The 18696-nt window shown below is 41.5% G+C and overlaps 1 protein-coding gene and 1 long non-coding RNA gene across 4 annotated transcripts in view; one reads left to right on the forward strand and one right to left on the reverse strand.

Annotated features, from left to right (window-relative positions):
- Positions 1–13: 13 nt before the first annotated feature.
- Positions 14–14768, forward strand: LOC122686474. The gene is made up of 3 exons (XR_006338789.1): positions 14–43; positions 13745–13860; positions 14634–14768. It is a non-coding gene; the product is annotated as an uncharacterized LOC122686474 (long non-coding RNA).
- The window catches only part of PARP4 (poly(ADP-ribose) polymerase family member 4), a 70211-nt gene continuing 53964 nt past the window's right edge, over positions 2450–18696 (reverse strand). For 2 of the 3 annotated variants that reach the window (XM_043891541.1, XM_043891540.1), the window contains 4 exons: positions 15841–17460; positions 14110–14209; positions 7957–8089; positions 2450–3631 (listed from right to left, as the gene is read on the reverse strand). In XM_043891541.1, coding sequence (XP_043747476.1) covers positions 3436–3631; positions 7957–8089; positions 14110–14209; positions 15841–17460 — 2049 coding nt within the window. In that variant the 3' untranslated portion in view covers positions 2450–3435. The remainder of the gene's footprint in view (positions 3632–7956; positions 8090–14109; positions 14210–15840; positions 17461–18696) is intronic. The other variant, XM_043891542.1, reaches the window with a different exon arrangement.

Raw genomic sequence — 18696 nt, forward strand, 5'->3', positions numbered from 1 at the left:
GGCCTAGCGGGGAGGTGCCTTGGGCGGAAGGAAGAGCCGCGACGTAAGGCCTTGGCGAGAGTCTCGGGGCAGCGCCGGGGGGCGGGGCTTGAGGGGCAGGGCGGGGGGCGCGGGGCGCGGCTGGCGGGAAGCTGGCGGGGAGTGGAGTGGGCGGGCCAGAAATTCTTATCTGGGTGATGTAGCTAGGATAAACGCCTAGGATCCAGTCAAACGCAACTCACAGTGCTGTTACAGTTTAGGGGAGTGCTGTTTAAAGATAAGGAAAACGTTTCTTTTCTAAGTTCTAGCTGGGATTCCCCGCCCCCCCCCCCCCCAGGAAAAATCAGAGAACGTGATAGAAAGTAAATTGTCCAGGTTATAAGTGATTGACAAAAAGTGTGTCGTTCCCCCCCCCCCCCCCCGCCAAATGAACTCTCGCCCACAGTTCAGTTCAGTTCAGTCGCTCAGTCGTCTCCGACTCTTTGCGACCCCATGGACTGCAGCACATCAGGCTTCCCTGTCCATCACCAACTCCTGGAGCTTAATCAAACTCATGTCCATTGAGTTGGTGATGCCGTCCTACCGTCTCATCCTCCGTCGTCCCCTTCTCCTCCTTCCTTCAATCTTTCCTAGCATAAGGGTCTTTTCCAATGAGTCAGTTCTTCGCATCAGGTGGCCAAAGTATTGGAGTTTCATCTTCAGCATCAGTCCTTCCAATGAATATTCAGAACTCATTTCCCTTTAGGATGGGAAATCTCCTTGCAGTCCAAGGGACTCTCAAGAGTCTTCTCCAACACCACAGTTCAAAACCATCAGTTCTTAGGTGCTCAGCTTTCTTCATAGTCCAACTCTCAGATTACTGGAAAAACCATAGCCTTGACTAGACGGACCTTTGTTGGCAAAGTAATATCTCTGCTTTTTTATACGCTGTCTAGGTTGGTCATAACTTTTCTTCCAAGGAGTAAGTGTCTTTTTATTTCATGGCTGCAGTCACCATCTGCACTGATTTTGGAGCCCCCAAAATAGTCTGTCACTGTTTCCCCATCTATTTGCCATGAAGTGATGGGACCGGATGCCATGAGCTTAGTTTTCTGAATGTTGAGTTTGAAGCCAACTTTTTCACTCTCCTCTTTCACTTTTATTAAGAGGCTCTTTAGTTCTTCTTTGCTCCCACGGTAGTTAGGTGAAGTATTTTTCTCTTTGAATTGCAAATAAGCAACAAGAGACTTTGTGGCAGTGGAGCTTTTTATTTAACCTTGAATTTTGTTGACGGATATTAATGCACAAGGTGAGAACTGTGAGCAAGGTCTTATTTGGGGTAAAATGAGAACTATATGCAGGAGACAGGCTCTCCCCAGCACTGGAGGAACTGCTCCAAAGAGGTGCGGGCTCAGCACAGGTGTCACTTCAGTGAAGGGGGTCCTCACACTCAAGCACCTGCTTTGGCAGAGGGCCGCTGCTAGTCACGAGGAGCAGGTGTCCTTGTTACTGACTTTAGTGCTTTTCTAGGTATGAGGAGGTGCGAGAATTGGGCTCATAAAATCTCCAGAAGATATCTGAAAGCCAGTCCTGCGAGTTTTTCCCAGAGCACAGAGCCTCATTCCTGATCCTGGCCCTAAGTTCCTTTCAGGGGGTGTTGCAGGTCAGAGACTGCAGTGGCTAATGACCTCATCCTTGTAGAGGCAGATGGCAAGTGACAGTTTTTATTTGACAATTTACAAAATAACATTAATTTACAAAATTTAAATGAACAGATTATGACTCTGATGCAGCAGATCTTTGTGCTGGCTTGCTAAGTGCATCCTAGGTGTTAGGAACATAAAGATAAATACATCAGAGCCTGCCTTCCAGGGACTCTCAGCCTCTAAAGTAGGGCAGCAATTCTAATAATTTGAGATATTTACAATATTAAATAAAAACATTTTAAATATTTAAATTATAATTTTAAATAAAGCAACATTAGTTGATGGGGGACAGCTTATTATTTCAGAATTCTAGCTAATAAGAAGAAGGAAATAAAATAGAGAACCACAATATTTCTTAAAATGATTCAGACAACATCATCATTTGACTGATAAGGAACTGGATGTCAAAGTATCTCTCCACAGATAAATGCTGGTTGTAGGGAAACAACTTCATATTGGAAACCTGCTAATCAATGTTAACAAAATAAAGCAGATCAACCAAACTTCATGGTTCAGGTTGACAAAAACGTTGATCCTTAATCTCCTCGGGACTACAGATTTAATTCCCAGTTTACAGGAAATATGGGGAAAGAGAAATGGACACAGACATATCCAGAATGTGGGACATTTGGTAAGACAGCGAGACCAGTTCCTCAGCAGCAAGAAGGGAGAGAAGATTGTTCTACATGTAAAAAGACTGACAAAATACTTTATGTCTTGATGGGGGTCATTACACTATTTACTCTGCTTTTATGTATTTTTGAAATAAAAACTAAGTACATACGTTCCTTGTAAAATTTTTAAATTTTTTTTATTTCAACTTTTAAAATTCAAAGTATATAAGATAGAAATAAAGTTTCTATTCCTCAAATGTAACTAGTTTGGAATATGACATGATAGATTTTTATCTTGCAAACACCTATTTATAGAACTTTTAAAATGGGCTCTATTGTGTATGCTGGGTGATGGCACTATGTATATATGCACATATGATACCTGCATGTGTCAATGTGTCCACATTTCTGTAAGATGAATTTCTAGAAGTACAGTTCCTACCAGTGGAGTTTACAGGTCCAAGTAGGGTAGTGATTTAATTTTTTCTCCCAGTTTTATTGAGATATAATTGACATATAGCACGGTATAAGATTAAGATGGCAGCACCATGATCTGACTCTCAAACATCATGAAATGATGATCACAGTAGTTTAGTGATACCCACCACCTCATACAGGCACAGAGTAAAAGAAGATTATTTTTTCCTTGTGATGAGAACTCAGGATTTAGTCTCTGAACAACTTTCATATGTACTATACAGCAGTGTTAATTATATTTTCATGCCGCACATTACATCCTAGTACTTATTTATCGTGTAACTGGAAGTTTGTACCTTCTGATCACCTTCATCCAATCTCTACCCTCCCCCAACCTCTGGTTAAAAAAAAAATTCTGTAATATTAGAATTTTTATCTAAAAAAGTTTTTTTTGGTTGTACTGCTTGGCTTGTGGGATCTTCGTTCCCTGACCAGGGATCAAATCCAGAATCACAGCATTAAAAGCTTGGAGTCCTAACCACTGGACCACCAGGGAATTCCTTGAAATTTTTATTGTACAATTGCTTGTTAGTTCACTGAAACAATAGCCTTTTCCATTTATTTGAAAGTGATTGTTATACTGAATAAAATCGTAATTAGATTTCATTATAGGCATCAATTATATCTGATTATCATACACATGAGGCATGAGTGCAGGCTAAAAGACAAGTGAATGTGCGTCAGCCTTGGCTGTGCTTAAGGAGCCTGTGAGGAGCGGAGGTGGCGTCTCTGGGCAGGATCCCCAGTAGCTGCTTGGTGGCAGAGTCCCAGTCTTTACCCAGCTCCAGCCGCTGGCAGATGGATGGGTACTGCCCTTCAGTTCTTCTGAGCCACTCACTGGCTTTCTTTATTTTCTCACAATCCCAGGGAATATTCCTAGATTAAACACATTTTTCCATCAATTTCAGAATATAATTACATATGAAATGTTATGTGGTACCAAATCCAGCACATTATATCAGACAAAATCTGTCAAAAATTAAGATACTTAATAAAAGCAGTTCTTTTTTTCCTCTGACATTTTGTGAAAGTTCTTCCACCTGTCTGACATAGTGCATTAAACGCATTCAACTACTTGGAAACAGAGTAGCCCCCTCACTGCCCAGCTTCCCTGTGTGTGACACACGTTCTTCTCACTCCAGGACAACTCCAGCTTCTCCGGCCCTTTACATGTTTACTTGTTGTCATCCCCTTTCTGTCCTTCAAGGACAAGCTTGATGCTATTTTACAAAGGCTTTCATTTCTCTCTCCTTTTTATTGTCCCAGGAATTCTCAACTTCATTATTTACTTGTAAAGTACCTGAGAGTCACCCAAGATACTGGTATATATTTAATTTTAGCACACAAACAAGGAACAACTTACTTGTAAAATGTGCATAACATAAAAACTTCAAGTTTGTGTCCAGAAAATGGTGTCGGTTATTCAACTAAAGACTCAGAAAAACTGTGGGATTGCTCATTAGTATTAGTTAGCTACTTCCTCATTGTTTTGTTGTCTGCTAGAACTTGCTAGCAAACAAGTGGTGATATATACTAAAGAATATGGGGGAAACTGAAAACCTGGAGAATTTTCTCCATCTTTCTGTTTTTTTCCCCCATGAACTGGGAAAGAGCCATCAGAGTAGTGTGGTGGTTAAGAGCTGGGTTCAAATCCTGCCTCTGTGATCACACAGCACTGGTTGTGATACTGGTTTTTTGTTGTGTTGGCCAGCTGTCTTGTGGGATTTTAGTTCCCTGACTAGGGATTGAACCCCGGCCCTCAGTGGTGAACCTGCAGAGTCCTAACCACTGGATCACCAGGGAATTCCCTAGTTGTGTGATATTGTTACAGCTTTCATTTATCACTGGAAGTCTCTTTCTTCAGTTACAACAGTGATACAAGATCCTATGGGTTTGTTGTGGGGATTAACAAAAAGCATGAATTTAAAGTTTAACAGTCTCTGGCCCAAAGCTGGCAATCAATAAATGTTAGCTGAATATGATGACATGAACATACTAAATAGCTGGCATACCCAGCATGGTTAAAAAGACCCAATAATTATTAGTCTATGGACAGTTACTAACTACTAAAAGCAGCAAGATGATTTTAAATATTCTCACGAATCCAGATGGCCTCTAAACTTTGATGTTTCTACTAACATGAAAATTTTGTTAATATACCTCCAAGCAATGTGCTACTGGATTAATGTTATGTACATCATGAAGCCGAAAATATATAAAAGCTTTAAATATGCATAAATAGGAAACAAAAATTACTTAAAATATTTTTATAAAGTGCCAACAAATCATTCTGCCCATACAATAACAGTGATATGGTAACAGCATGGGTGTTATGATGTGTGATGGGATATACTTCACTGTTTTTCAAAATCTTCACTTAATAGTTTGTGCCATAACAATTCAAAAGGCGACTCAAAGTTATCAATACTTATTCCAGTGGCTATCATAGTTGGAAAGATTTAAAAAGAGGAGGTGGCTCACTGGTTGTGCCTGTAAATCAAACAGTCCCTTCCACTGGTTCTTCAAGGTATTTTTCCAGATATTCATTTAAAACATGTTGCTTTTTAAAATGAACTTATATATTACATATAGTAAACTGCTCAGTTAATTATTTTCTGAGTACCTCTTTTGTGTCTGATGATGTTGGGAGTAGAGAATTTATTATTTATTTATGGCTGAGCTGCATGGCTTGTGGGATCTTAGTTCTAAGAACAGGGATAGAACCTGGGTTGCTGGCAGTGATAGTATGGAGTCCTAGCCACTGGACCAGCAGGGAATTCCCCAGAAGTGGAGAATTTAATCAGTCCTTGTAAGAGGGTACAAACAGATCTACTCATTTATTTTAATTTTGTCTATATTATCTCTAAGAGAAGAGAACTTTTTCTTAAATGTGAAACTTAAAAATAGTTATGAATATTCTTTAATATCACAAAATATTCAGGTAATGTTTAAATTTCCCTGTCCTTTTTAAAAAGTACAATGGGTCTCGTTCAAATCGGGATCCAAATAAGGGCTACATTTGCCTCCTTTCAAACGTTCTTCCTTTTTTTTTAAATGTCCTTTAATTTATAGGTTTCACCTCTCCTCTCTTTTTTCTCTTGCCATTTATTTCCTCATATTCCAGACACTGCTGACTACATTCCCATGGTATAATTTAACATGCTCAACCTCTGTTCTCTGATATCTGGCCTTTATTAGGTAAAAAGATTTACATAGTTTCAAAGTCAAAACCATAAAACAAAGTACATGAGAAACTTAACTTCCATCCTGTATCCTCCTTCTCCCCCAAAGAAAATATTTTATTAGTTTTGTTAGTTTTCCCCTTATCTTGCCTTTTGAAAAAACAGTGTGTATGTGTATGTGTGTGACTGTGCATGTGTGTATACACAAAACACTATACCATATGCATGGGTACAAATGCAGCTTTGGTGAGCGAGCAGGGTGTTCATACCTGCCCCCAAGGCCTCCGTGGTACCAGGCATCAGCCAAGGGCAGGGGCCCCAGAACTTGTCACACACTTGTCACATGCTGCCACATTTGAGCATAAAACTTAGGGAGGTCCCAGAATTCTAAATCTGAGCCTGGTCTTCTAGGTGGTTACAAAGTTGTATTTGTTGGGGTAGAACTTTAAATGTATTTAACTGCAAGTTTAATCTATAATCTTTAAATACTTAAGACATATAGCATGTGAGTCTCTATTTGTATTCTTGTCCCAGGCCCAGGAATTGTTAGATTTTCCAAAAGCACATACAAGCCACCTGCTGTAGTGAGAGGAGCCCTGAACCAGGACCCGGCAGCACTGTCACTCTCTGAGCCCAGCTTCCTGTGCAAACACTGTCCGACCCACACACAGTGGAAGCGCTCCAGTGAGAGGCTCCCGTGAACAGTTATCTCTGTGCTTACAGTTCACTGCAGCTTCTTACAAGGTAGTTAAGAAATGGTTGAGCCTTTTTTTTTTTAAACTAAATAATCCATTTTCATCTTCCACATCCCTCCCCTCCATACACACACTTGTGAACTACAGCCTTGAAAAAATGTTTTCAAATAGGAAATAGTTATAAAATAGTTACTTCCAATTACTCCGTAAAAACATAGCTGATTTGTAATTGCTCAGCATAAATTACGATCCACTTTTATTCAATGTAAAAGTGGTTAAAAAAATTGTTACTCTCCAGTTCCCTTTCCCATCGGATCTGAACCCTGGTCTCAGGTAAAATCTGTGCTTATGGTGTCCGCTGTAGAGCATGTGGGCTAGTTTCAAAGAAGGTTGAATTCTCTTGGAACTTGTTGCCTCTACCCCTTGTAAAACAGGATAATCTTAGCCTTAAAGGGAGACTGTATGTGAAACGGGCAGTTTGTGTAGTAACTGCTGACTAATATTTTTGTATTTGGGAGGGGATTATCAATAGCTTTCTTGCCTCCTGATCAATATTTTTCCCCTTAAGATCTGTTACCAGTAAAGCTGTTTTCATCTATGTGGATCTAGAGTTGGGAGAGAAGCACTACATGAAAAGGCAAATGAGGAGACAAGATGCTCTTTTAGGTGGAAACACACTTGTTTTGTTTGTTTTTGCTGACGCTGCTACCTGGCATATAAATGACGAATAAAAGACTCACAGATTGAAAAAATTTGTTAAGTTTTAAAGATAAGTTCAAAGATGATTTCAAAATGTAGAGGTTTACTATACACAGAAACTTACAAAATAAAAACAAAATCATTCCCTATTAACTCCACTATTTTCTGGAATAAAAAAAATATACATAAAGACAAATTTTCCTTTAGCCTTATACATAATGCTTTAGGACTTGGGGTGCTATTTATGAGCACCTGAAGTTGCTTCCTGGCCTGTTCTCCGCCCATGTCTTGCTTATTACAACAAGAAATCCACTGAAAGAGTTCGGTTGCTGACTAGGGTACCTAATAGGAATGTAATTCCCCATAGCCTAAACAATTTCTTTTCATGATTAAGATAATTCTGTGGGGAGGAGGGGCATCATTGTTAATTTAGGAATTACTCTCCATAATTATTACACTGGATCCATAAAACAGGACCATAAAAACCTGGCCAACACACATACACTTGCTACAGCTGCTTTTGCTCATGATGAAAACAAACAAGATGAAACAAACAGGCTGAGGGCAAATAAATAAGCAAATATAATAAAAGAAATGACTGAAAATATAAATGAAGTAAAGTCACCTGGGAATGGAAGCATCGTCCAGTCTCATCAGCGATTTGATGATTATTCCCTCCTGTTCCAACTTGGTGCGGAGGAACTGCAGCACTAGAAACGTGGCGATCAGGTCTAGAAGGTGCTCTCTTCCTCTTACACCTGGAAGTGAAGCATTCGTTTTTGTCCGTTAGAGACACTGCATCCCAAACGGTACCTGTTTATAACAGTTCTGTTGAAGAATTACTTTAATATTACTATTAAACCATAACACATTAGCACATCATAAAACTCTGTAATACTTACCAAGGTCCTTAACTAGCCAGCTATTTAAATAGAAAAGGAGGGCAACTGGAACAAGTGTCTATCATAATATCCTGATGGTTGTTAGGAAACTGAATTCCATCCAAAGTACCCCCTGCACCCTAACTTTCCACACAACCAAAGATGTGCGAAGTTCACTGTAAGAAATTTAGTTTCTAGGCTCCTGCTGCAAATACCTCAGAGGAATAAACCTAAGCATACAACAGATGAACAACTGATACATTGATTAGACCACTGTATTAATATCAAATTATTCCTAGTGATCAGTAGTCTTGGAATAGACTTTCTAGCACTGCTCGTGCCTTGGGTGCCCTGTCAGTAAAACAAAATTTAGATAATTTTCATGTTCCTGTAAATGCTCTGCTTGACCAGAAGCACCACACACTCAGGCAGTCAAACGTGCAACTCTTAAGTCAGCTCCCAGGCTCTCTGCTTATTTTCTTGTTCCTGGGTCTTTCTGTGAGGTCGGACATGCACCAGTCAATCAGAGGCACTTCCTGTCCCCGGCCGCCCCTCCTATAAAAGCGAGCAGCCCCTTTCCTTACTGTGCCTTCTCTGGGCTCGAGACTGGAGTCTGCCTGCTTCATGAAGTGTGAGATTACAGACTGTTTGCTTCTCAAGATTAATAAATTGCTCTCTTTGATGATTTTAACAGTACATACAGGTAACCGGTGTCCTTATCCAAATCAAGATATTTTACTCTATTATGAAAAATACCAACATTGAAAATGAGTGCTTATATCTACTGAGCCCAGAAATTGACCCATTTTTATTTTCTAAAGGCAACCTATGTATCTGAGATGACTTTATACAAATATTTTGATTTTAAATATTGTTACTTTTCCAATCCCAAACTTTGTGAAACCAAACTTTCCACAGGCTTTTTGGGTTCAAAATAAGCCACCTGAGAATCTGTCACTTTGGTGAAAAGCTAAAGGCAATCAACACTTAGGAGACTCAGGAAAAGCTTTTTACTACATCCCCCACCCGCAACAGTCTAAAATAAATTAGGAGAGGGGCTGTCTAACAGGAAGAGAGCTGTTGCCAGTCTTCCATTGAGAGACTGAACGCCAGACAGTGCAAATATCTGTCTACCACACATTCTTTCCCCTCACCTGACCATAAACTGCCCGTTCCCCACCCTCCAGGGAGCCCTACAGCCCCTGTCCCTCTCCCTTGCTCAGCTGCCTGGCTGCTTTTTGAGTCTCAGATGTTTCTCTGGCTCCCATACATACACGTACATATGCACGTATGTAATTCAAGTTGTTTCTCTCTTGTTAACCTTTAATTACAGGGGAGTCTCAGCCAAGAACCAGAAGAGGAGAGAGAGAGTTATTTTTCCTCTCCTACAATCTTCATCATCATTAGAGTAACAAGAGAAAGAAACAACTTGAATTCCATATATGCCTATGTACATGTGTGTAGTTTCCCAGGTCAATTAACTGTTTCCAAAATGTCTGATATGTAGCACTGTTTGCATTACCACAACATAGTCACTTAATGGTTTTTTAAAAAAATTTGAAGCATACAGAAAAGTAGAAAAAATAATATGATGAATATTCCCATCACCTCATAGCTTACCTACTCTTAACAGTTTTCCAAGCTTTGAATTTTTCTCTTTTCTTTAATAGAAAGAAAATATTTTAAGTTTGAAGCCCCCCTTGTATATGTTCTCCAATCCATCTGCTTACACTCCAACCTTCCCTCAGCTTTTCAAAAGTAAACACTCTTCTGTTCTGGGGACTGACATTCCTGTGACGTACACTGCTTGTGAAAGTGATTGTCGATGACTACGAACAATTATATGCCAAGAAAATGGACAACCTAGAGGAAATGCCTGCAAGGCAGGAGACCTGGGTTCTATCCCTATGTTGTGAAGATTCCCTGGAGGAAGCATGGCAACGCACTCCAGTATTCTTGCCTGGAGAATCCCCATGGACAGAGGAGCCTGGAAGGTTGCAAACCATGGGGTTGCAACAAGTCGGACATGACTGATTAACTAAGCACAGCACAGAGGAAATGCAAAACTTTCTAGCAATATATGATCTCCCAAGACTGCATCTCCCAAGTGCTGTATTCAATATGCCAGCAAATTTGGAAAACTCAGCAATGGCCAAAGGACTGGAAAAGGTCAGTTTTTCATTCCAATACCAAAGAAAGGCAATGCAAAAGAATGTTCAAACTATTGCACAACTGCACTCATTTCACACGCTAGCAAAGTAATGCTCAAAATTCTCCAAGCGAGGCTCCAACAGCATGTGAACTGAGAACTTCCAGGTGTTCAAGTTGGATTTAGAAAAAGCAGAGGAACCAGAGATCAAATTGCCAACATCCACTGGATCACACAAAAAGCAAGAGAATTCCAAAAAAACATTTACTTCTGCTTTGTTGACTACGCTAAAGCCCTTGATGGTGTGAATCACAACAAACTGTGGAAAATTCTTAGAGATGGGAATATGAGACCACCTTACCTGCCTCCTGAGAAACCTGTATGCAGATCAAGAAACAACAGTTAGAACCAGACATGGAACAACGGACTGGTTCAAAATTGGGAAAGGAGCATGTTAAGGCTGTATTGTCTCCTTGCTTATTTAACTTAAATGCAGAGTACATAATGCGAAATGCCAGGGTGGATGAAGCACAAGCTGGAATCAAGATTGCTGGGAGAAATATCAATAACCTCAGATATGCAGACACCACCCTTATGGCAGAAAGCAAAGAAGAACTACAGAGCCTCTTTATGAAGGTGAAAGAAGACAGTTAAAAAGCTGGCTTAAAACTCAACATTCAAAAAACTAAGATTATGGCATCTGGTCCCATTACTTCATGGCAAATATATGGGGAAACAATGGAAACAGTGAGAGACTTTATTTACTTGGGATCCAAAATCATTGCAGATGGTAAATGTAGCCATGAAATTAAAAGACGCACACTATTTGGAAGAAAAAAGCTATGACAAGCCTAGACAGCATATTAAAAAGCAGACATTACTTTGCCAACAAAGGTCCATCTAGTCAAAGCTATGGTTTTTCCAGTAGTCATGTATGGATGTGAGAGTGGGACCATAAAGAAGGCTGAGTGCCGAAGAATTGATGCTTTGGAATTGTGGTGTGGAGAAGACTCATGAGTCCCTGGGACTGCAAGGAGATCAAACCAGTCAATCCTACAGGAAATCAATCCTGAATATTCATTGGAAGGACTGATGCTGAAGCTGAAGCTCCAATAAATACTTTGGCCATCTGATGGCAAGAGGCAACTCATTAGAAAAGACCCTTATGCTGGGAAAGATTGAAGGCAAGAGGAGAAGGGGATGACAGAGGATGAGGTGGTTGTATGGCATCACTAACTTAAAGGACATGAGCTTCAGCAAGCTCCAGAAGGTTGTGAGGGACAGGGAAGCCTGGTATGCTGCAGTTCATGGGGTCGCAAAGAGTCAGACACAACTAAGCCACTGAACAACAAGAAGACTGAATCAGGAAGAAAAGTAGAAAATATCAACAGATCAATTATCAGTAATAAGACTGAATTAGGGGGGAAAAAAAACACACCAAAAACCTCCCAACAACAAAAGTCCAGGACCAGACAGCTTCACAGGTGAATTCTAGCAAAACATGTAGAGAAGAGTTAACATCACAGTTCAGTATCCACACACTGATCAATGTGTTCAACAAATCGAGGAATAAAGATCATAATATCATCTCAATGACTGCAGAAAAAGCTGGATTGCTTATTAAAGATCTTATTTTTTAATTTAGGCATTTATCTCTATGAACTTATCTCTCAGAACTGCTTTTGCTGCATCCCATAAATCTTGGTATGTTGTATTTCCATTTTCTCTTTTCTTTCCCATGGGATTTCCCAGGCAAAGATACTGGAGTAGGTTGCCGTTCCCTTCTCCAGGGGATCTTCCTGACCTAGGGACCAAACCTGCACATCCTGCATTGCAGGTGGATTCTTTACCACTGAGCCACCAGGTGACAGAGGAGCCTGGCAGGCTACAGTCTGTGGGGTCGCAAGAGTAGGACATGACTTAGCAACTAAACAACTATAACCACCACCACAATTTCCATTTTCATTTGTCTCAAGGTATTTTTTGATTTCTCTTTTGACCCACGTTTTCTTCTGTAACATGTTGCATAATCTCCACATATCTGTGAATTTTTCAGTTTTCCTTGTGTCCTTCTAGGACTTTCATGGTTTTACATTTGTTCTGGTGGATCCTCTGAAGGCTTTGCTTTAGGCCTTGTTAGGGTGGGGCTGTTCAGTTTTTTTCCCTCATCCTGTTGGACAGTTCTTGATCATGAGATAACATACAGTCTTTATGGCTCTTCTAGGGTTTCAGTGGAAAGCCTGAGACATTTAGCAAGTCTAATTTGCTATAATCTGAACACTAAATCCTGTCTTCCCAACACTTGGTGACAGCTGAAATCTCTGCTCAGCCCTCTAGCTTCCGGATTGTTGCTTTTTTCTGGACTCCTTGAAGGCATACTGGTGTATCTATGGGTTAGGGGACAGCCAAGGATCTGAGGGACGTGTGTGTGCATAAGTCAGATTTTTTTGTTTATTATGTCATTCCATACAATTTTAAGTGAACAGACATTGAGAAAATCTACTGGGAGTATTACACAGATGATGCCAATATTGATGAGAATGTTTTGTATAAGGTAAGAACAGGGACCACTATCATCCCCTGAAATGTGTACATTCCATACAAAAAGAATAAATAAAGTTTACTGGCATTTAATTAGCATTATTCTTGGCAATCTATGAACTATGATACGCCTGAACAATTGCAGATTCTTCAGAGCAAAACAAAGCATTTTCTTCCACTAGCAGATGTAGCAGTTTGTTTCTCTAAAAACAAGCAAATAAATCAACACAACAAAAACAACACACACAATCCCAAAACAAAAGTTGAAGGAGCTTTCAATGCAGCTTTCAGAGCTCCCTGCTCTGCGGTCCCCTCCATTAAGGATTCTCACCTTTAATTTCGAGGTGCTCTCAGCCTCAAACGCTGACCCCTGTGCCATCATCCCATGAACCCTTTCTGTTTCAGTTCTAACCTCCATGTGCCTCATGAACTGAGAAGCGCCTTCAGGTGAAAAGGTGGATAAAAGTGGAGCTCACCTAATTTGTTTCTCTTCTTTCAAGGTTTGTGTCCCTGATAGTTTCTGCCTGCTTCTGATTATATTCCAGGCCTTCAGAGAGTGGTTTTAAAATATTTTGTCAAGGGTTAATAAATGTTATTGGCAGGAGTTAGTCAGCTCTTCTTTCACTCCAGAAACTAGAACACCCTGCCCGTGCAAGTTTTCGTCATTACATTTGGTCTAGCGCAATTTAAAGAAGTGCAATTCAAAGAGTACATTTCCCAGCTCCCTGTGTTAGTATCTGGGTGGGGCTCAGAGGCTCATCCTTGCCACATTTTCTCTCTCTCCCTCTGGTTTACCAGGTGGATGATGCCAGAGTAATCTTTTCTTCTTTCCTTTTCACCAGGAATTAACTGTAAAGACACATGTTGATGACGGTCGAATTGCAGTATAGAAGGAGTCTACATGTCCAAACCGCTGTGTGGAGCGGGACTTCCCTGAGGACCAACACCTGACTGTGAGGTGCACGTGAAAGCGATCTTTGTGTTTAGGCTACTTGCATTTTTGACAGCAGTCATTGCTACTTATGCTAATAGATCTGCACAGGTAGTATCCTACTTAATGGTAAAGATGACTAGAAACTAGTCCCATCCTTTGATGATTAACAAATATGATCCCTTTCACAGGTAACAAATATATTTGGACACTGGTTTACAAAAATGTGTAACATTTAAGAGTATGACATTTATAAATAGAAAAATAGTGACGTACCTAGAGATCGAATGCCTTTTTGTTCAAGAAAGTTGTTTAAAATATTTGTATTAAGTTTTAATATAAATCCCAGTTCTTGTGTAAGTTTCCAGCAGCCATCCTACGAAATTAAGAAAACAAAATTTCAGCCACATTATTAAAATTTCATCACATGAGTTATGTGATGAATAATATGTTTTCAACTCAGGGAATTAAGACATCTTTACTCTAAAATCAAAGTTCTTCACATGCAAACACAGTATTATTGGGAATCTCATAAATACTATGGACAGTAAGTATTATATCTGGTGGCATTTGTAATAAAGCAGTAGAGAGGTTCATGTATGGAGATTTTTTAAAATAGTATACATTTTTTTCTTCTAGTAATTCTTTGAAACAATGTTTCTCAAACTTTTAAATAACATGGTTCCTTTTGTTCAACATTAAAATGTGTCCTTATGAAGAAATATGAAAATGACTCTTTTCCACTAAAGATAAAATTATGTTGAACATGCTCTTTGAAACTACCTTCCTTGTGCTCACAGACCCTGCCCACTCCAGCTAAGATGGATCTTCATCACATGCTTACAGAAGTATTGCAAGCCTAATCCTGGGGATTCTAACCGAGAAGCAGACAGACTCCAGGTCCAAGGTGAACTAACACAGGGCGTGGAGGAAGAGGTGGGATGCAGGTAAGCACATGGGTGAGAGGATCTATGGCAACAATTTGAAAACTAACAGGAGTGACAGAATGTGCCAGCCGGCCCTCACCCAGTATGGAGTGCTGTTTTCTTATCTTGTGAGCCGCTTCCTGTGAAGTACTGTCACTGAACCCACTGTGCAGATGAGGACGCTGAGGTACGAAAACTTAAGCAAGTTGTCCAAAGTCACACGGCTGACAAGCAGTAGCGGCAGGACCTAACCCCCAACACTCTGGCTCAGAGAGTTGCTGCTCCCACATGCGCTTCTCCAGCTGGGGGCTGCTGGCAGCTGGTCTACCTTCTGAGAGCTGGACACTTTTATTACTCCCACTGCGTGGATGACTGAAAGACTGACTTGCCCTGGATCTCAGAGTGGAAGGGCTGGGACTTGAACTGACACTAAACCAAGTTACTTTTCTACTTTACTATACTCTTGCCTGGAAAATTCCACAGATGGAGGAGCATGGTAGGCTACCATGGATGGGGTTGCAAAGAATTAGACATGACTGAGCGATTGAGCATATTACATCAAAACAACTTAATTACAGATATATCATTGGGTCTTAGTACCAGTGCAAGAACTAAATTTATAGAGTGTGATTTACCTTCACAAATGGAATGATAATGTCTAATATAAGATCACATGTTGAGTCACATTCCTGTGAACTTTAATATTTAGAGTGTACTTACAACACTTGTGCTTTACTTCGCAATGTGACAATTGTTGTGAACTGCAGTTCAGAAGTTTTAGAACCTAGGAGATTAATGTCTTACCCCAGGACCCACTCAGGGATGCTGACCTTCAACTGAGGAATGTTAACACTCCCTTCTGATATTCTGGCCTAACAGTTAAAAATAGATAGGTAAGAACCAGCTATCCTCAAGCATGCTGTTTGCTCAGCTGGCTTCTCATTGAAGGAAGCTGCGTTCTGGCACAGTTCCTCATGTCAGTGTGGACCAGCAGCAGTCTGGTGAGTAGCTACTTTGTGTAGCACCATCCTGAACTTTGAAGCTAATTAAGCACAGATATATGGAGAGATAAGACTAGTACCTTGGTCTGAAGCCTGAAGAGTTCAGTTGAAGGCACATAATTCTTCCAGCTTGCTTTGCCAACTAGGCCATCCTCATCTTTTTGTGCCTGAGCGCTTGCAGTAAAGCCACTTATCAGGTCATATTTTGCCAGCTTTTTAAAAATCCTATTTGTCAGAAGTCCTGCTGTCTTATCACTTTCCGTTTCAGAAGAAAGTTCAAAAAATGAACAATCATATTGGAGGGAGTCTAATGACAGAGGTTCATCATACACAGCTAACAGAGTAACGTCTGGCCAGGCATCCTCAGCAGGGCCAGATGGAGCCACTGGCAGCTTGTAACTGGCACTCCTAGGAGCTGGAGTATGGTGAGAAGGAAGAGGAGAGGAAAGAGGGGGAGGAGGAATGCCAAGCCCCTGAGATAGAGGGTGAGCAGGGGGAACAATTCCCCCAGATAGAGGGGGAAGAGGAGGAGGAGGAGGAACACCTACCCCCCCAGGTAGAGAGGAAGGAGGGGGAACAATCCCCCCAGATATAGGGGGAGGAGGGGGAACAATTCCCCCAGATAGAGGGGCAAGAGGGGGAGGAGGAGGAACACCAACCCCCCCAGGTAGAGAGGAAGGAGGGGGAACAATCCCCCCAGGTAGAGGGGGAGGAGGGGGAACAATTCCCCCAGACAGAGGGGCAAGAGGGGGAGGAGGAGGAACACCAACCCCCCCAGGTAGAGGGGAAGGAGGGGGAACAATCCCCCCAGGTAGAGGGGGAGGAGGGGGAACAATTCCCCCAGATAGAGGGGGAAGAGGGGGAGGAGGAGGAACACCTACCCCCCTAGGTAGAGAGGAAGGAGGGGGAACAATCCCCCCAGGTAGAGGGGGAGGAGGGGGAACAATTCCCCCAGATAGAGGGGGAAGAGGGGGAGGAGGAGGAACACCAACCCCCCCAGGTAGAGGGGGAGGAGGGGGAACAACCCCCCTGGGTAGGGGGGGAGGAGGGGCAGGGGAAGAAAAGAAAGACCCCAAGAGTGGACTAGGGAGAAGACCTGTAGAAGGACAGGAAACAACACACAGCTGAACAGGGCGGACACCGAAGCCTGTGGCAGCCCCTTGATCAGTTCTGGGCAGCTGTGACCTGGAGCTATACGAGGCCCTGGGAGCAGCAGCAAGTCGCAAGGGTGGGCCCTGGAGATGTGGCCTGGAAAAAGGCGCCATGTCCAGGGAAACGTTGGCACCACTGCCCATCTCCAGGTACTTCTTAGGGGAACCGAAGTGTTTGGGACTAGCTGGAGAACCAAACAGTGCTGAGCTGGGATGATGGTGGAAAGCAGAGCCAACACGGAGGGGTGCAGTTAAGAAGGTAGGGGCAGTAGGAATGTCGGAAACGGCTGTTTTCTGTGAGATGGCTTCTGTGAATTGTGGTTTAACTTCTGTTTGTTTAGATGACTCCATCGGACCCAAGCCCCAGGGCTCCTCCGCATTCCTGAAGACAGAACTGACCGCTTCAGATTCTTCCAGGGCATCGAAGCTAAAAGCTTCAAAATCTTCAGAAAGTCTCATGTTAAGTGCTGAACGTTTCTTTTCAGTCCAACATTTAAGTTTACACTTACGTTTGGATTCTTGCTTCCATTCAGAGGATGCTGAAAGAGTCTGCCAGAAAGAGAAGTGACAATATAAGGAAGGCACAAGTCAAGGGGATGACGATCAAGCAGCCAGGCTTCCTGGAGCTGACCTCCCAGCACTGATGAAACTGTCTGTCCCAGGGCACTGAGAAGACCAGACACTCAGGGTCACTTACCTATAGTGCCCTCATTTATAGACACAGAGTTGGAGAGCTGGAGACAACGTCAGCGGTAAATACACTAAATATCTTAATCCCTCTCTGTTCTTAGAATCACAGAATTTTAAACACCCCTTATTTTCCACAAGAGGAAACTGAGGACCATAAAAGGGACTTGTCAAAGACTTGACAATAAGCAATATTATAGTGTCAAATTAGTCCTAAAATGGGCTTTCCAGGTGGCACTGGTGGTAAAGAACCCACCTGCCAATGCAAGAAACATAAAAAGATGTGGGTTCAATCCCTGGGTTGGGAAGATCCACTGGAGGAGGGCATGGCAACCCACTCCAGTATTCTTGCCTGGAGAATCCCATGGACAGAGGAGCCTGGTAGGCTATAGTCCAAGGGGTTACAGAGAGTTGGACACAACTAAAGCAACTTAGCAGCCCTAAAATAAATGATAGAATGAAATTATTCCAGTCTTTTATACTGCTTTATAGCAATATTAAGAAACGGAGAAAACTGAAAAAAAATCTCCAAAGTTTTAAAGTAATGTCTTTTACACTAGAATATGAAAATGTATAAAAAAAAGAGAATGAGGGATGCTCTGTCACTACTATTATCTGAATAAATTTTAAAGAGTATTCCTTAAAATATGCATGTAAATAAAATCAAATTTTATATGAATTACTAGTCCTTGAGATATTTTAGAAATAATCAGCTTTTAGTTTTACCAATGTATTTTTTGTTTTTTTTTTTTTTTTAGTTTTACCAATGTAAAGGAGTTTTGTTTTGTTTTTTTAAAGGAGTAGTCCCTTCCCAGTTCAGACAAATGTGTATATTTAAATAATTAATGGGGCTTCCCTGGTAGCTCAACTGGTAAAGAATCTTCCTCCGATGCAGGAGATCCCAGTTCAATTCCTGGGTTGGGAAGCTCCCCTGGAGAAGGGATAGGCTACCCTCTCCAGTCTTCTTGGGCTTCCCTTGTGACTCAGAGGGTAAACAATCTGCCTGCAATGCGGGAGACCTGGGTTCAATCCCTGGGTCGGGAAGATGCCCTGGAGGAAGGCATGACAACCCACTCCAGTATTCTTGCCTGGAGAATC

This window comes from Cervus elaphus, chromosome 30, assembly GCF_910594005.1.
Source record: "Cervus elaphus chromosome 30, mCerEla1.1, whole genome shotgun sequence".
NCBI classification, from domain to species: domain Eukaryota; kingdom Metazoa; phylum Chordata; class Mammalia; order Artiodactyla; family Cervidae; genus Cervus; species Cervus elaphus.